Below are 18,526 nucleotides of genomic sequence, written 5' to 3' on the forward strand. Positions count from 1 at the left end.
TATTTCATGACCCAAAGAACTTGACACAACTGAAGGAGCTTTTTCAAAATATATTTAATTGCCTGCTACTGATTATAAAACTTAATTTCACAAATTTGTCTGAACATCATTCCATCAAGTGAAGTACACATACAAGTGAAGCATGAAATCTATTGCTAACTACCAGGAATTTATGGTCGTGGTGTGTCATGGGATTGCAGTGGTTTCCTGAATTACGAACTGAAGAGTTGACTCCTTCTAGAACACAGCCAGTGCCAATATTTCACGAAGTACTATGAACTTGATAAAACATGTTGAACAATGTGTATGATCCGTTCAGTACCTGTAAAGGAAATAATGAGTTAGTGCACTTTCTCGAAGAGGGTTTAAAGACTTAGCAATTTTGAGGGTCTCAACAGAGGACAACCAAAAATATTTCCTGCATTCACTTCTGTCAAGGAAATAACTGGGTATAGAGAAGAGATACAGCAAAAGGTTTCAAATAAAAGTTGGAAGTGGCATATAAAAATCTACATACGTTCATTAAAACTTCTCTGACCCTTATACGCTGGAAGATCGTCACTAGCTCTTTTTCTATATTTTTCAAAATTTCCCTATCTCTTCAGTGGAATGTAGTCTCTTTGCTACTGATAAAATTTAAATCAAGCAGAGAAAAAAAAGAACACACATAACAGAAAAGGGAATAAATTTAATGAGAAAGCGAAGTATACTGCCCTCTACTTCATCACCACGGAACTTGATATCAAAACGCAATGTTTCTAAAATCCCATAGTTCTTCTCGAAATGTAATATGATAGATAAGCAGATTATATGCAGATAGTTATAAAAGAATGTCGTTCCATAGCTACATAGTGGGGAAGTCCTCAAGCATGCTGAACATGTCACAAAACAAAAATACATAGTACATACTTACAAAAGAACAGATATGCTAATGTTCCTTTCACAGCCCTAAATGAAATAGTCCAAAATGATGTAATATAAGTACAAAAAGTTTGAAACACATTTCTATTTAAAAGCAAATATTAGACTTGTCGCAATTAACTGAATATACAGGATGGACCACTTTAATCCATAATGTGTAATAACTGGGGATAGAGAAGAGATGCAGCAAGAGGTTTCAGATAAAAGTTGTAGGTGGCAAAGAGGGTCACACATTGTTATTAATTAACATGACATCGAATGTAATTTTTAAGGTGATGGGGAAGTTAAATGGGAATCCTAATATTAGATTTAAGTTTTGAAAAGAACGCAAATTTTACATATAAAATGATACATTATGCAAGGTCATCACAAGGTTCAATGAAGGTCAAATACGGAAATATGTTTTTAGTTCTAGTAGAGATTAAATATAGGTGTGATACAGAAAAACACAGTGGTAGATAGAAATCTGAAGGGACATCCTGTGGAATTACAGGAAAGAGGACTTACCTGACGACTTGCAAAACAAAGGCCTACGTTTAATTATGTTGTTCTGTCTTGCACACGTCAAAATAATATTTATACATTGTGAAGTATTTGTTTCTGACAATAAACACATTAATTGAAGCTGTAAGTTCGAATCTCTCTTGGCTATTTTCAAATCCAAAGTCACAAGCACGGGATTTCTATGAAACAAAATGGAACCTTGGAATGACCTTCGGTAATTAATTTCAATATCATCGTTATTGTTAATGATACTCGACCCCTTATGCACCTTCTAATTTGTATATAAAATTGTATTTTGCTGTATCCTTCCTCTACTCTGATGTACTCCCTACTAGAATCAAAAACATATTTGCTTATTTGACCTTCACTGATCCGTGTGATGACCTTGAATAATGTATCATTTTATATGTAAAATTTTGCAGTCTTTTCCAAGCTTAAATCAAATGTTAATCTTCTCATTTAAAAAAAAATCAGTTTAGCCTTCAAATCGCTTTGATAAGTAGTTTCAAGACCACAGCCACTAGTAACAATGCTTACCATATTTATCATCTACAAATTTTATCTAAAACATTTTACCATATCTAACCTCTATCCCCCAGTTATTCCCCATTATGGTTTAAAATTGTCCATCCAGTATAATGCAGTTTCTTCAGTACTTGCAGTCAGCATCCTACAATGAAGGTGCACAAAATTCACATTTAACTTTAGTAGTTTTTACATCAGCCAGTTCTACTAATAAATCCTTTATGTAGGAGAAAGATTTCGCCCCAATAAACTATTTACACATTTCTTAAATTTTATACGTTATAAACCCACCTTTAGATGGCTGCTAGTGTGATGCTGTAAACGAGCGTTCCTAATTAAGGGACACCTCTCAGGACCCAAGTGTATGATGTTTAGTATTTATTTCTAGCATTGATTGCATGAACTGAGTTGTCAGCTAGAAAATAAGGTAATCATTTAATTTCATTAAAGATTAAATATACTGGGAAGCTGCACTTATTACTCATAGTTTTTGGAGCACCTATCTGCAGGACACTATGGAATTCACGTAAAACATTAGTTGTATTATACACCTGTGACCATGGACTAGATGAATTAGCCCAAAATATGACCTTATATGACATCATGGATTGAAGGTAAACAAAGTATGCCAGCTTTTTTATTTTTATATTATCCATATCTGACAACAACCATATTGCAAATAAATGTTCCTTTAGATGTTCCAGAGATTTTGCTATGCTCCTTACAACTAAATATATTATCAAACTACAATACCAAAAATTTGACACTATCAACCTATTCTACGTGCTTATCATTATGTATTACGTATGTGCTTGGTAGAAAGAATTACCTATGTGTAATGTGTCTTTTTGATTTTTTATGAGAAAGAAATGTGTAGAAAATGTCCATGAAAATTTCATTAACAGCTGTTTCTAAGACTGTAATTAATTTTCTATTTCTCAGATTGTTTGTTTAATCTTCAATAAAACAGATTTTGAATCTGATAACCTTACTGAAAAGGTCATTAATACCCACATGATAAAATAAGGACAAAAATCTTGTAAGACACTGCTTGTATTAATTTCTTAGTTAGATTATGGTTGACTAATAGCTTAATGTCGGGCTCTTTCGTAGTGACACCCCTTTTTCCTTGACTTGAACCATTATTCATAAATTTCAATGACACCATAATATTTCAGTATTACACTTTACTTAAAAACACTTTGTGATTTGTATAGTCAAATGCTTTTGACAGATGATGTGATATATCTGTAACTAGAAATTTACTCCCTAACAAGATAAAGACATTCTTGTTCCATGCACAAACAGGTGTCTCAGTATTGAGACCTCTTGGAAATGAAATTTGTAATTTTAAAAGTATATTATTTCTCTAAAATTTTATAGGATGCTTGCAAAAGAGAATCGAATGTGCGTTTGATGGCACTTGGTTATTTCCTTTCGTAAACAGGGTCTTAGATTCAGTTATTTCAACCAACTGGTAATACACCACTATACTCAGAACAACGTTCTTTCACTAACTTCCTTGATAGTTTACTGTAATTACAAGATTATTTTTTATTTTAAACATTTTATGGTGAACATTACTTCTTCTGTTTTAGTGAGCATCATATTAATATTGTAGAAGAATTTTACAATCGCTGGTTGGAGATATTCCAACACAGCATCTATTGAATCTAGTAACCCAATCTGCTCCATATCAGCTATGAAGTTTTTCTATGCTGCACACACTTGTTACCATCGCATCATTTACTCACAAGATGTCTACTCCTCCTCCTATTAGTCTCCTCCTCCACTGTATCTCACAACGTCTTTATTTTTTACTTGATCTGAAATTTTTTTTACAGTTAAGTTTATATTACTTTCTTCAGTGTTTACTTTCTTCAGTATTTTTGAAGTGTGATTCGTAAAGAGCTATAGCATCAACTTCAAAGCTTCTTTCTGACTGACAGACATAATTACCTCTTGCATTACAAGATAATTTTATTCCTTGAGTAACGAATTTTTGTTTATCGTCTACCTCTCTGAATTTTGGTTTATAGACTTTATATCCTCATCAGTATTTAGATTTGACATAGAAATTGGTAAAGCATGGTTTAAGAGGTCACCTACTGAGTACAAATACTATTGTTTTAATAATTATTTTGATCATTTTGACTTACCTGTAAACATGTTATCAGTGGCTGTTTTGGTTTAATTAGCAGCCCTTTGAAAGTATGCAGTAGGAATGAAATTGAGTAGTAGTGTTTCTGACTGCATACTTTAACAAGAAAACACAAGAAATTCTACATTGAAATAATCGGTACTCACTATTTCTTTGCTTTTTATTGTTCAATAGGCCAGTGTAGCTTTATGGATGGATTAAAATTTACTGCCACTGCTGTGTATACACGGACTGCTATAAAATAAAATTCTATTAAATTCTGTTTCTCACACTTATTTCCTGACACTGCTATATGGAAAACATATCAACGTCTGTGTTTTTAAATGTTTGGTAGTATCTGGTGAACATGGCCTCTCCATCTTTCTCCAGTTCAGCTCTACAGACACGAGGCGCTATCCCAAATTCTGTAGCATACCAGTGGTCATACCATTTTCAGAGTAGCAGGTAGTATCAACAGCGTTAAGGGATTGTAATTCTTCGATGCAAATAAATATTCTCTAGTTTCATCCTTAGCCTTGGAATATTCTGATGTAGTAACAATATCTGATATTTTATGCTGAGTGATATACAAGTCGAAAAAGCAATTTCGAGTGTTTCCAAAAGTTTTGAAATAAAAGCTGTTAACATAGATTCAGTATGCTAGAATTATGATATTTCGTCACCTCCTCAAACGAAATCTTTCTTTTAAACCTAAACTCTCTTAGAGCTGGAGGATTTACTCAGTTGGACCAGAAGCATGCCACCAGTCGTAATTTAAGATTACTTCAAGCAACATTTCCATTTCTAAAGTGAAAGGTAATGTAAGTCTGGAGTAATGTCTAATATGTGTCCTAAGTAGGTGAAAACGACCTTAAGTCTACGGAGAAAAGTGGTTGACATGCGTTATACAATTGTCTTTATTTCTTCCAGAAGAAAGACACATCTTTACCAACCTGTAGGAACATCTCTCTGGAGAGTATGCAGGTTTTGCCAACTGTGATCTCTAGAGGTCGATTTACCATCACCATGAAGATAAGCAGGCTGTGTCTAAAACGGGCGTCGCTCTCGTTCCATCCGCATCTGAATGCAGAAATCATCAGTTCCTCGCTCTGAAACAGAATGGAGGTACTGCTGGAGAATCCGGAAAAGATCATGTATGTGTGACTGTTCTCTTCGTCACGTGACAGTAATATTCCAGCTCTTTCTAAGAATGGGTATACGGTTGGCAAGAGAACTCTGGAACGGGGACATCAGGATCTACAAGTACTTCAGACATGTGCTGATAATCAAACAAAAATTATTTATCTGACAATTTTCTGTAGATGATTATTAGAACTTTGTACTATCCGTCGTCATAGGGATGCTGTTCCGCGACAAAATGACAAGTTTACCGTGTACCAGCATCACAGTGCCACTATTTAGGTCACCTGTTTTGCCACCGCCGGTTTGAGGAATATATGGATGAACTTTGACAGATAGTATTCACGGGAGGGATGTAAGCCAAGAACTAAAGTAAAAGCTGGAATCGGCTTGACAGGTCAAAAGGTTTGTAAAAACAGAATGTTAATCTTGGCCAGACAATGGAGGGGCATTTACCCACTTCCATGGGCTTTGGGTAAAGAGTTTAATGTCTTATCGACCACGAGTGCATTATAGAGCACTGAATAAAGAGCACCAGCCATTAATAACGGGGGGAACGGGCAACAGCAGAATAAGGATACGGGATAGAACTTCACACACAGAACACGATTCATTGGAATTCTCCAAGGCGCGATAAACCCTGGAAAAACAAAGCTGCTAGGCGAGTTATCTAAATAATAATGATGTCGACGACGAATGGTGCTCTCTTTGGTCCTGTGGCAATGCTACTGTTCTCTGATAATATACATGTAATGGGGGTACATCTTGAAAGGATGAAAAATTGATTAACTGAACTGACAGGTGAATATATAAAGAAGAAAGGGATCGTGTCGATTTCAGTAAGAACTCTGTGGCTAAACGTGTAAGAGCTGAGCCTTTTGCATGTGTTTTACAGCACACTGAGATGACTGCAGCGTCACACACTAAGGATATTTGAATAAGCACGCGAGTATAAAAGGTAAGAGATCACTCATCTACTTAGCACGAATTAAAGAGTCGAAAGAAAGCTAAAGTAATGTGTCTGTCTAAGCACATCTGAATGATATAATCAACGTGTTGATTGTAGAATCATGTCAACAGGTAGCCTATTACTCTAGAGAAAGTATGGGGAATTGATTTATTAAGTATGTTAAAATTAACCTTAAGTTCAAATCTAATGACATAAGTCACTTTCCTTAAGCCAACGGTTGTAATTATGTGCTTATGATTTGCTGCAACCCAAAAGCCCATTTATTTCGGTATACAGTTATCAGTCGGAAGTGTTTTAGTTGCGGAGAAAATGTGTGATGATCATCCTACTTGTCACACAACACAAAGTAAATGATTACTAGTAGATGTTCGCAGAAATATTACTTGTATTTTTAATATCGTCACGATGAAGTGGAGTCATTGAAGCCATTAAATCTGATTAGTGAGCAACAAGAGACAACGTATATTTTAATATATCATGCAGTTGGCTTGTCCTCCACATTCTGTTTCACAGACAGCTTCCCTGTAAATGGGATCATTGCCTCATGAACTGCTAACTCTTTCTCTGCTGGTAACTCAGGACTTGTGTTACGCAGGACGGTATACACATACAATTCGAACTTTATAAGACTTGTCGTTATTGTGAGCTTGTATATCCATGTTGTTAACAAGGTGCTCGGTTGAAACTACCTGCCTCTGTACATTGTGTCAAAATATAACTGCATTTTCCACGCCGTGTCCCAATACATTCAAACTCTACGAAATTTTAGAGTTCCCAAAATTACATCAAATGCAAACAATGTCTTCAGTTCTGATGGTGTAGTTTGTTTAAAATTGCTAATCTTCCCAATTTGCAATCCGCGTATATTTGTCATATCAGACTTCGCAATACAGAAGTTTGGCGATAACGCCACTTGATGTCTTCCTGACAAAATATTCTTTATATCGCTGATTTCATTGTTTGTAATTATATCACTTTCTTGATTATCGCTATCGTTCTTGTCATTGAACATGATATAAAAACGTTAACTATTAGTGCCAAAGGCGTATGACAGCGAAAGTTTTGTAACGTAATAACCCGTATCTCTACAACCCCCGCCCAGGCGTAAAGCGTTATAAAAGAACCCTTTCATACGCTGTATTGCGTTTCCATTCCATGGTGTTGCTATCACTTTAGCGGCGGTTACATGCATCAAATTACTCTTTAATATCGATATCAGAATAGTCAGTGATGAAACAGGAAACAATCAGTATGGTTAAACGCAGCACTTACCTGGTCGGTTACCATCTGCCCGAAGACGCAGAACATGCCAGTCTGGTACAGCAGGAAGGGTATCGTGGCGGCCAGAGTCAGGGGTCTTGTCACTCCCCCACCGGCCTGCAACAGCTGTCCATTACGCAACGTTGCACTTTATCTCTTTCAAAAAATAATAAAATTATTCTTTTTGCGATGTAAAATACATTTATATCTTCGTAACTGTCTAATTGTTTAGAAGCAGAGTTGGAAGAGTCGGTCAGTTCAATTTTCCGCTTCAGTTTTCAAATTGTGTAACTTCCCATGAACATTCTGCCCTGACAAGTGTACTGCGGCCGTAAAGGCAAAAGCAGCGAAATGTATATCGCTGTGTGGCGTTATTTTACGGCTGAGCAGCGAACACGGTGGCGCAATTGCCAGAAAGAGGGCTTGCTTGTACGTAACGTTGCACAGCGTTTCTTGAAACAAGCTGTAATATTACTGTACTTGCGATATATTTGCAGGTAGTCAGCTCCCATGCATTACTAACCACTAATCCACCTAAACAAATAGTATGCGCAATCTTAAAGTACATGATAGCGTGCTAACACAGCACTACAGAACGGGGCATTAGGGTTTATTATAATTTTATCATGTTTTCATGCTATGTGACGATGCCAGCCATCACTATAAATTTTATTTGTCTCTTTCAATAACTTGAAGGAGACACTCAGTCTGATCGTTATCGTATAGATCGAAGCAGGTCATTGTATAAAACAAAAATGTGCGATCATAACTATTTTTGTTTTCACATATTGTCAAACATCGGATCGCTGTTATCTTCAAAGTAATAATGTCAGACCTCGTCTTCCACAGTGTGTGTAAATAACAGTACGTTCTCTCAACATGTAGTAACACTTAGTTGTTTGAGAAAATCGTCAGTATTGCTAAACAAAAGACTCTGAAATAATTCCTGTATGCTGAAAGTGAAGGAAGTGGTAACACGTGTTTGAGAAAGCGGTCAGTATTGCTATACAACGGACTCTGAGAGACTTCCTGATCTGCTGCAGGTGAAAATGGTTTGTGTTCATGCAAGGATTACGAATACTCTTGTTAGTTGATTTGTCACATCAGTTCCAACTTTTCAGACGTTTCTGGTATGAGCTGAGGAAGTATGAAGCTTTCCGTTGTTAAACGCAGCGCAATTAGTGGTAAAGGTAAACTGTTTGCTCAAAAGTTTGCAAAATTTGGGTAGCGCGATTGTTAACCGATTCGACTTGAACAGGTAGGAAACGGCAGCCACCAACCTTCCGCAGTGCTTTCAAAAACGTGTGGAAATTTAGCAAAGATTGTGATCCAAACGAGGCGTACACCTCTCGTTCGACATAAGTCACAAAATAAATTGACGGAGTCGTATTTCGACGAAGGAGAAAGAATAAAAAATTGTTCAGTCCACGGAGAAACAAATGTCGATTGTCTTTTGGGATCAGGGTGACATAATAATAACGGTTTTTTTGGAGAATGAGGAATGATTTCAGTGAGGTACAACAAGAATATGCGCAGTACATGAAGAAAGTTGATGCGCATCTTGTATGAAAATGTAAGGTCATACACTTGATCGCAAACCACCGCACAGTTTGCTAAACTTGGGTGGAATACACATAAAGATCTGCTCACAGTGGACGTCATGCCACGTAACGGAACGCCAAAATATCACACAATGCTTTTCAAATGACAGCACCCACATAGACGGAACGGAAAGAACGTCAACGCAAAGGATTCTGAGGTAGTAAGTTTTGACATTGACACTGGTGTGGGGATGGTGGCGTCGTCTCTTAACAGCGTAAGTTAACCTTTTGCCTCCAAGCTCACTCAAGTTATACTTCTTCATTTTGTACTTCTGAGGCTTCTCAATCTCTGTTTTATTGCTTGTCAAGTCAACGTGAACCTTTGTGAAGCGTCCATGATGTGGCCTTGAATATTTTTCGTGTGTTTGTTCTTCCGCAGAAGAAGCCAAATACCTGAAAGCGAAAAGTCAGTATGGCTACACAGTGTCAGGACAAAGGAAAATCCTACACTATGCACAAATAAGATCAGAAGTAGAGGAAAAAATTTTCATTCAAATACTTTTTAACAATGAAAAACTTCTCTGGAAGTGGAAAAGTAAACCTGTTTTCCACGTTATTTGTTACTTATAAGGGAAAAAAACCGAAAATGGCTGATGTAAATAGGCTCTATGTGTTATCTTCGAAATATTTTATTACGTGTTTGTACACATGTGTTCACTTGAGAAAATAAAGGCCAATGTTTAAAATTTTTGAATAATTAATCCTATCCCGATAAATTATGAGACAGAATTAATGGGCAGTATTTGCCCTTAGGAAGCGAAAATTACAGCAGTGCCAGTGCACATTGTAAGCTAGTGATGCTTCTATTAAATTCGGATTACGTGCAGATATATATCCTGAAACATGCCCTGGATAAAAAAAAAATGCCTCCTCTACCTAAAGTTTTGCCACAAGAAATGCTACCGTAACGCTATCTGACTACAGTTTCTTTAAAGTAATGAAACAAGAGAAAGAGAGATATCGCTTAACTTGTACAACGTAACAACAGGGGCCATGAGTGAACATCTGAACGTAGTCTACGATCGTACTATCTTGCAATAAGATCATAGCGTTGGTTCACAACGTGTTAAGTAACTGAGCTTTCAGCCACGTACGAAAAATTTAGAGAAATTCAGGAATACGGAAAAACAAGTCGCTGAGCAATGAAATAAGTAGGAAGTGCAGGGAAGCTAAGACGAAATGTCTGTATGAAAAATGTGAAGAAATCGAAAAAGAAATGATAGTCTGAAGGACTGGCTCAGCATACAGGAAAGTCAAAACAAGCATCGGTTAAATTAAAAGCAAGGGTGGTAACATTAAGAGTGTCACCAAAATTCCATTGTTAACTGCAGAGGCGAAAGAGGGTAGGTGGAAAGAGTACACCGAAGGCCTCTATGATGGAGAAGATTTATCTGATGTAATAAAGAAGAAACAGGAGTCGATTTAGAAGGTATTATAATCAGAATTTAAGAGAGCTTTGGAGAACTTAAGATTAAAGAAGGTAGAAGTGATCGATAACATTCCATCAGAATTTCTAAAATCATTAGGGGAAGTAACACAACGACAATTCACGTTGGTGTTTAGAATGTATGAGTCTGGCAATATACCATCTGACTTTCGGAAAAATATCATCCGCACAAATTGGAAGACTGCAAGAGTTGACAGGTGCGGGAATTATCGCACAGTCAGCTTAACAGTTCAAGCATGCAATGAGCATGCTTCGCTCAGTCATTTAATCCAATCTCTTGTATTTAGAAATTTGCAATTTACAGACAAAAGCAATCAAGTCCTACCTAAAGAGATGAGCTGACACCCTCTCTACATCGCCGCTTGATAACGTACCTTCTGATGTGAAAAAACGTAGGAAGAAGTAGCCGAGGCGTAATGCTGACTGCAGTTTCGAGAAACATGAGTACTGATCGTACTAGTTGCCCGGTGAGACTGGTATCCTAGCTAAGACTGAAAATCTATAACATTACTTGGGATAGCTTAATGCACACTGCAAAGTACATATTCTATCGCAAAGATATTAGAATCATTAAACAGTGACAAGGGATCATGAATAAACCATTCGAGAGAGAACAAGAGGGAACAATTTCATCTGAAACTTAATTGTGGGCTGAATGATGCACACAATCGCCCGCCCACACATGAAACTCGTGGTATAATAAATCATCACAAAGGGAAGATGCAAACAAAAGAATTTTATGTACGTTAGAAAGTGTTGCAACCGCTTCAGTAGACTAGGTTGGGATGAATTCAATGGCCATAGTATTTGGATGGACTCATGTAAACCCGATTCTGAACGGTGTCTCAAAAGCTGACCATCAAACCAAATAACGAATGTTATGTTTGAAGACAAGATAAATGCACGCAAGTAAAGTATATGCACGCCCTGAATAACGAATCGAACGTACAACATTCAGTGTATAAGAATTACGAACGCAATGTTAGAATCTGAAAAATAACCACCACTAAAAATAAAGTTATAGGCCGCTACGAAAAAAAATAATTTGATCAAAAAAATGTTAGTGAAGGCATTGCAATCTCCAGTTTGCGATATCAACTGGAATGAAATTATTGGTGTAGTAATACATTATTAAATTTGAGACGTGTGTGGAATTGTAAATGGACCCTTAAAGAACAAGACGAGAACGGGCATAGTATTAAAGTTTCTTATAAAACAGTATTGTAGGTTACAACAAAGATTGGAGTATGTAAAACGGATTATTGTGTTATGTGCAGCAGGTATGCAGCGATTAAATATTGATAAGGAAGATGTCAAACGAGTCCAATGATTCACGGAATGAGGTCCCAATGGAGAAAGTTCCTTGCGTTGGAGGGAGATCGTAAATCAGCTACGGGTTATATTAATTAAGCAGTTGTTTACTTACAAAATTTGTAGATACGTCTGCGGAAAACTAACAGAAAAAATTTTACACGAATGTACAGTGCCTTTATTGCCTGAACCGTTCATATGGACTTTCCCACCAGTCACCTCTGAGGCAAAGCTGCAGGCAAGTGTTGTGGCATTTCCGGTTGCGACCTACTATTTCCTCGCTTTGACTCTACCTTAGACTGCCTTCTTGCGGCCTGTGCCTCGCAATGGAAAGATTGTGTAATCGGCGGCATATAGTTCTTTTTTTCTTTTTTGACACTTCCCTCTCTACCATTGCGGCCAGCTGCGTTCTGTTCGTTCGATGTCCCTTATGCCTTGTGCGCTTCGAGGATCATACTAACTTCACTGCAAGTAATCCATGCCGTGCGCGCTATAAACATGGAACCACCCTAATGTTAATCTAAAAGAGGTGACGCATAAAACAAGTGACATTAAAACTGAAAGACAGACGAGAATGTCGACCCATTGAGGAGATTGCTACATGTATTAGGAGGCTCCATGTATATGCTCTTTTCCCCAAACTGCATAATTAAGCGCAGCAATTACACTACGAGCCAGAAAAATCGCGAATGTACAACATAGTGCTATTAATGCAGTTCTGTTTTCCCCTTCAACTAGCTGCGCTTCCAGGCTATGAGCTTTATTATTATGTACCGCAGTTTCCAGTTGCTATGAATTGGTTCTGACGTGTACTCCGTGTCTTAGAAGCAGTATCACGTCGCTTCCATTACTCATGGATAAAATTTTTACTCTGGTTTCTTTTATAATAGTTTATTTCTAAAAATCAACATGCTTACTTACCATACCGACAACGAGGAGGTTAAAACATAAGCCGCCCATGTTAACGAAGAGGAGAATTATAATCGATTTGCTCATTGCTGCCTCCAAGAGGTTGACAGTTCTGTAACAGAGAGGTAAATTATTCTGCCCATTACAAACTTAAGAACACCGATGTACTACTGTAGCTCTGTCTAATGCAACTCTTAATGTGAAAGGGAATTACAGATGTTTTTGATACAAACATAATCATTATATCTTCTCAGTTGGCAACCAAAACAGAGTAATACTTACGTTGGTATTTAATGTAAAACAAACTATGGAGGTGATATAGGTATTTATCGTACATCATCATCTGGAGGGAAAGTAGCATATGCGTGTCTCAGTAAACGTTAGTAACTGCTACTATATGTAAAAGACATGCTGTGGGCACATCGGATTTTGGCTCCTCGGGACACTGTCAAACATTTATCGATGTCCATTCTGGACGATTTCAGTTTGAAAGACGGAATAGATCTAGTTGTGTAGGAGGGAGGCTCAATTTTTTCTTTTTTTTAAAAAAGAAAACATCACGAAGAAACGTAACTCATGTATCAGGTAGATCGCTTGTAAAACTCTCATTTGGATGTTTCTTTAGTATGCATTTTGTATCTAGGAACATTTTGCAATTCTTCATGTGTTTGTCTAGTCAGCGGGTGTTTGTCGCAGAAATCATACCGCTGCGTGTCAGCTGAAGACTTAGTCTTAAAGCTCTCAGAGTGTATGTTTCAATACAATTCAAGAAACGTATTACATTTTTCACATGCATCTCGCCTAATGGTATTAGCAGCAAAATCACAAATATTAAGGCTTATGGAGGAATTTTTCCCACGGACCACCCGAAAGCCTAATAGCGAAGATGTAAAATGTTGCAGCGATGCTACGTGTCATATGCTACACAGATGTGCGGCCAATCCGTTCATTCCAGTCCGCAGCCCGTGGTCGTGCGGTAGCGTTCTCGCTTCTCGCACCCGGGTTCCCGGGTTCGATTCCCGGCGGTGTCAGGGATTTTCTCTGCCTCGTGATGACTGGGTGTTGTGTGATGTCCTTAGGTTAGTTAGGTTTAAGTAGTTGTAAGTTCTAGGGGACTGATGACTATAGATGTTAAGTCAGATAGTGCTCAGAGCAATTTTTTTTCCCATTTTTACGGGCAAGATCTCGACGACCGGCCTTGTCATCGTCTTCAGACGCTGCAAACTTTTTTAAGCTTATGTGCTGCCTGCACTCCATCGAGACAGAAGTATTTACTTTCTTTACCGTGTGTTTTCGAAATCCCATCGCCCTCTGGCGACCTTCACTTATTCTTTGCTGGGGAGATGTGCATTTGGTAGCACTTTGAAAGAGAATGTGAGGAGCCACAGGGAATGGTTGTAAGCGTCATCCGACCGTTTTGTTCTAGAAGATTCGTTTCACACCACTTGAGCCAATGCGTTTGGATCTCTTTGTCTGTACCAGCGGCGTGGATTTATAGTTCCGACTTTTTCCAATTGTTTGACGGTCCACGGAATTATCCTCTTGTGTAGAGTTGACCCTTTCTGTGTCTCTGTGTCCAACATGTCCGTGCGAGAATGTAACACCTTTTTTCAACCTATTTGGTATCTGCTACGATATTTCTATTTTTGTATCTGTCATGGAAATTCTTTGACGTGTGTACATATTTCAGTTATGTGAACTTTTTGAACGATGTTGTTTAAACTGTGCTTGTGGATTTAAATAACTACTGGAATAATTGTTATATGATGTACTGTAAATGACTTGGTCCATAGTTACTGAATGTAGTGTTGAATGTAAGATATGTGGGGCAGCCCCGCAACTACGGAAGTAGCCTAGTGGAGTGGGAAAGGTGTTATGGCGCGCAAGTGGCAACTCGTCCTTTGTAACGCGTAAGGAGTCTGGGCTGAGCAGTGCTGCGTTAACATTTCGCTAGCAGTAGCGGATCATTGTGGCTCACATTCTTGGCGTTTTGAGGCCAGAGGAGCTTAAAAGCAGTGTTTATTGGCCTCGGATGCTGCATGTGGTGATACTATTATCATGGCATGGTTTTTGGCCCTGTAAAAATATAATCCCAACGCCAAGAAGACCTGTAACAGGGCGAGGCCAACAGTACTGCCATGACTGCATCGCCGCCATGTTAACAGCCACTGCAAATAACGCCTCCGGTGCCACCAGTCTTACGCTAAATTGTTCATATTTGGCACTCTGTAAATGAACCAGGTATTTGTGAAATTTGGTTGATTTTAATAATAACCGTGATTATTCCAAACCACAAACCTGGACAGGAATGCTATTCTAGTGAATTTAATTCCGAGTGTCCTAATTAATTCCGGAAACACTTGTTCAGCAGTTGTAAAAATAGTTGTGGTTTCTTTCTAATGTATGGAGTTATAGCGTTTAAAGTTCAGTTTTATTGTTTGAGAAATATTCCACTTCCAGTGCATTTTTAAATCAATTTGCGGTTATTTTCACAAATAATTTGGGAATTTAAGGAGATTGGACCTGGATAAACTGAAAGAACCAGAGGTTGTACAGAGTTTCAGGGAGAGCATAAGGGAACAATTGACAGGAACGAGGGAAAGAAATACAGTAGAAGAAGAATGGGTAGCTTTGAGAGATGAAGTAGTGAAGGCAGCAGAGGACCTAGTAGGTAAAAAGACGAGGGCTAGTAGAAATCCTTGGGTAACAGAAGAAATACTGAATTTAATCGATGAAAGGAGAAAATATAAAAATGCAGTAAATGAAGCAGGCCAAAAGGAATACAAAGGTCTCAAAAACGAGATCGACAAGAAGTGCAAAATGACTAAGCAGGGATGGCTAGAGGACAAATGTAAGGATGTACAGGCACATATCACTAAGGATAAGATAGATATGACCTACAGGAAAATTGAAGAGACTTTTGGAGAAAAGAGAACGACTTGCATGAATATCAAGAGCACAGATGGAAACCCAGTACTAAGCAAAGAAGGGAAAGCAGAAATGTGGAGGAGGTATATAGAGGGCCTATACAAGGGCAATGTACTTGAGGACAATACTAGGGAAATGGAAGAGGATGTAGATGAAGATGAAATGGGAGATACGATACTGCGTGAAGAGTTTGACAGAGCACTGAAAGACCTGAGTCGAAACAAGGCCCCGGGAGTAGACAACATTCCATTACAACTACTGGTGGCCTTGGGAGAGCCAGTCCTGACAAAACTCTACCATCTGGTGAGCAAGATGTATGAGACAGGCGAAATACCCTCAGACTTCAAGAAGAATATAATAATTCCGAACCCAAAGAAAGCAGGTGCTGACAGATGTGAGAATTACCGAACAATCAGTTTAATAAGTCACGGATGCAAAATACTAACGCGTATTCTCTACCGACGAATGGAACAACTGGTAGAAGCTGACCTCGGGGAAGATCAGTTTGGATTCCATCGAAATATTGGAACACGTGAGGCAATACTGACCCTACGACTTATCTTAGAAGCTAGATTAAGGAAAGGCAAACCTACGTTTCTAGCATTTGTAGACTTGGAGAAAGCCTTTCTGAAGAAGATAAATTTGTTAACAGCGAGTTTAGATTTGGATGTCAGGAAGTCGTTTCTGAAAGTATTTGTATGGAGTGTAGCCATGTATGGAAGTGAAACGTGGACGGTAAATATTTTAGACAAGAAGAGAATAGAAGCTTTCGAAATGTGGTGCTACAGAAGAATGCTGAAGATTAGATGGGCAGATCACATAACTAATGAGCAGGTATTGAGTAGAATTGGGGAGAAGAGGAGTTTGTGGCACAACTTGACTAGAAGAAGGGATTGGTTGGTAGGGCATATTCTGAGGAATCAAGGGATCACCAATTTAGTATTGGGGGGCAGCGTCGAGGGTAAAAATCGTAGAGGGAGACCAAGAGATGAATACACTAAGCAGATTCAGAAGGATGTAGGTTACAGTAGGTACTGGGAGATGAAGAAGCTTGCACAGGGTAGGATACCATGGAGAGCTGCATCAAACCAGTCTGTGGGCTGAAGACCACAACAAAACAACGAAATTTATAAACAAGAAGATGACCTTTCAATGGGCAGTAGTTTGGCAGGAATACTTGTACATATTTACATTAACCACATAGAAAATAATATTTCATGTTAGATTGTTCACCTGAAAGTAAAATAATCTACTATGAAAGGTGTGTAGATGATACCATTATCCTGGACAATGGTACAATTGAGGAGATTGAGAAACTTGCTAAACGTCTCAGCAGCATGCACAACAACATCGACTTCACTGTAGAACGTCAGGTAGATAAATGAATCATTTTCCTTGACCTTACAATATCTAATGTAAATAATAAACATGCCTTTCACATTTACAGAAAACCCACCAACAGAGATGTTGTCATTAACAACTCCTCATGTCATTCAGTACAACACAAAATGGCATTCTTTTCATGTACACGTAATCATATACATAAAAGCACACTCAGCCCCCATGATGAACAAAAAGAAATGAACATTAACGAAGAAATTGCATTAGAAATGGATACAACTGAGATGTAATTGATAAACTTAGCAACAAAATCAAAAAGAAACATTGCACTCCTCCTAAATCAGATTCAGAAGAAGGAAAAAGCACATTTGCTGGCATATCCTTTATAGATAAAATTTCATATCAAATTGCCAATATCTTTAAGAATACTGGGATTCAAATTTCTTTCAGCACTAACAACAGCCTACAATAGCACATCATCCACAACAGAAAGACAATAACCAATGCCAATACAAACAAGGTATTTATAAAGTTTTATGTGACGATTGCTCACAGTTCCACATAGGCCAAACTTGAAGCAGTTTTACAAGATACCATGAGCACATGGATGACTCCCATCTAAATAACTTTCACAAATCCACCTTTGCAATACATCTAAAAAACCATGATCACTCTGCCACAGCCATTACAGACAACCTACAGATTCTACATATTGTTAACAAAGTAAAGAAAATGATTCTGCTTGAACAACTAGAAATTTACATCCACAGCTATAACTCACATCACGTTATTCTCAATGATCAAGTGGAGCTTGCAAACAAATCTTATCTCTACATATTTCATGAAATATTCAAAAACAAATATCTAATAAAAAAGTAATATGCTATGAAAATCCGATGTAGCTATCATACAACAGCTTTTTATCGTAATTTATAAAAGTCGCATTGTTAACACAAGTTTTGACTGTCATTTTCTTAATTTGTAACAACTTTAAAAATTTCATGTGCATAACATCATTGTACTCCTTAGATCTAAGTCCTCTGATAACAGTGAGGCTCAAAACAGTTTTAACTGTCATTTCCATAATTTGTAATAACTCTCTGTAATGTCATGTGTATAACATCATTGTACTTCCTAGAATTCTCTGACAAAAAAATGGATCAAAAATTTCATAATTTGGTTCAAAAATTTTGCAATTTATAATAGCTCTTTAAGTTTCTATGGGTGCAACGTCTTTGTACTTCCTATATCTTAGTTCTTTGACCATAATCTATATGTTTCTGTATGAGCAACATCTTTATACTTCCTATTTCTAAGATCTTTGACGATGACCATTTTTGAACGTAAACAGAGTGTATATCACGAGTTCACGACACAGTAGTGAAATATGGAGCTAAATTTTAAAAATTGAAACATGGACGTGAAAATTGTAACAAATGTTCAACTGAGGGTAAAAAGCGTCACAGCAACATAATTATAATGAGAGTACTTTTCTTTATGTACATATAGAAACATTTTCGACAAATGCT

At 37.6% G+C, this 18,526-nt stretch overlaps 1 protein-coding gene across 1 annotated transcript in view; it reads right to left on the reverse strand.

Annotated features, from left to right (window-relative positions):
• Positions 1–243: 243 nt before the first annotated feature.
• The window catches only part of LOC124783869 (odorant receptor 43a-like), a 30,149-nt gene continuing 11,866 nt past the window's right edge, over positions 244–18,526 (reverse strand). The window contains exons 2-5 of the mRNA XM_047254055.1: positions 12,741–12,840; positions 7,473–7,586; positions 5,044–5,199; positions 244–322 (exon numbers count right to left, since the gene is read on the reverse strand). Coding sequence (XP_047110011.1) covers positions 263–322; positions 5,044–5,199; positions 7,473–7,586; positions 12,741–12,840 — 430 coding nt within the window. The 3' untranslated portion in view covers positions 244–262. The remainder of the gene's footprint in view (positions 323–5,043; positions 5,200–7,472; positions 7,587–12,740; positions 12,841–18,526) is intronic.

The sequence above is a fragment of the Schistocerca piceifrons genome, chromosome 1, assembly GCF_021461385.2.
Source record: "Schistocerca piceifrons isolate TAMUIC-IGC-003096 chromosome 1, iqSchPice1.1, whole genome shotgun sequence".
Taxonomy (NCBI): domain Eukaryota; kingdom Metazoa; phylum Arthropoda; class Insecta; order Orthoptera; family Acrididae; genus Schistocerca; species Schistocerca piceifrons.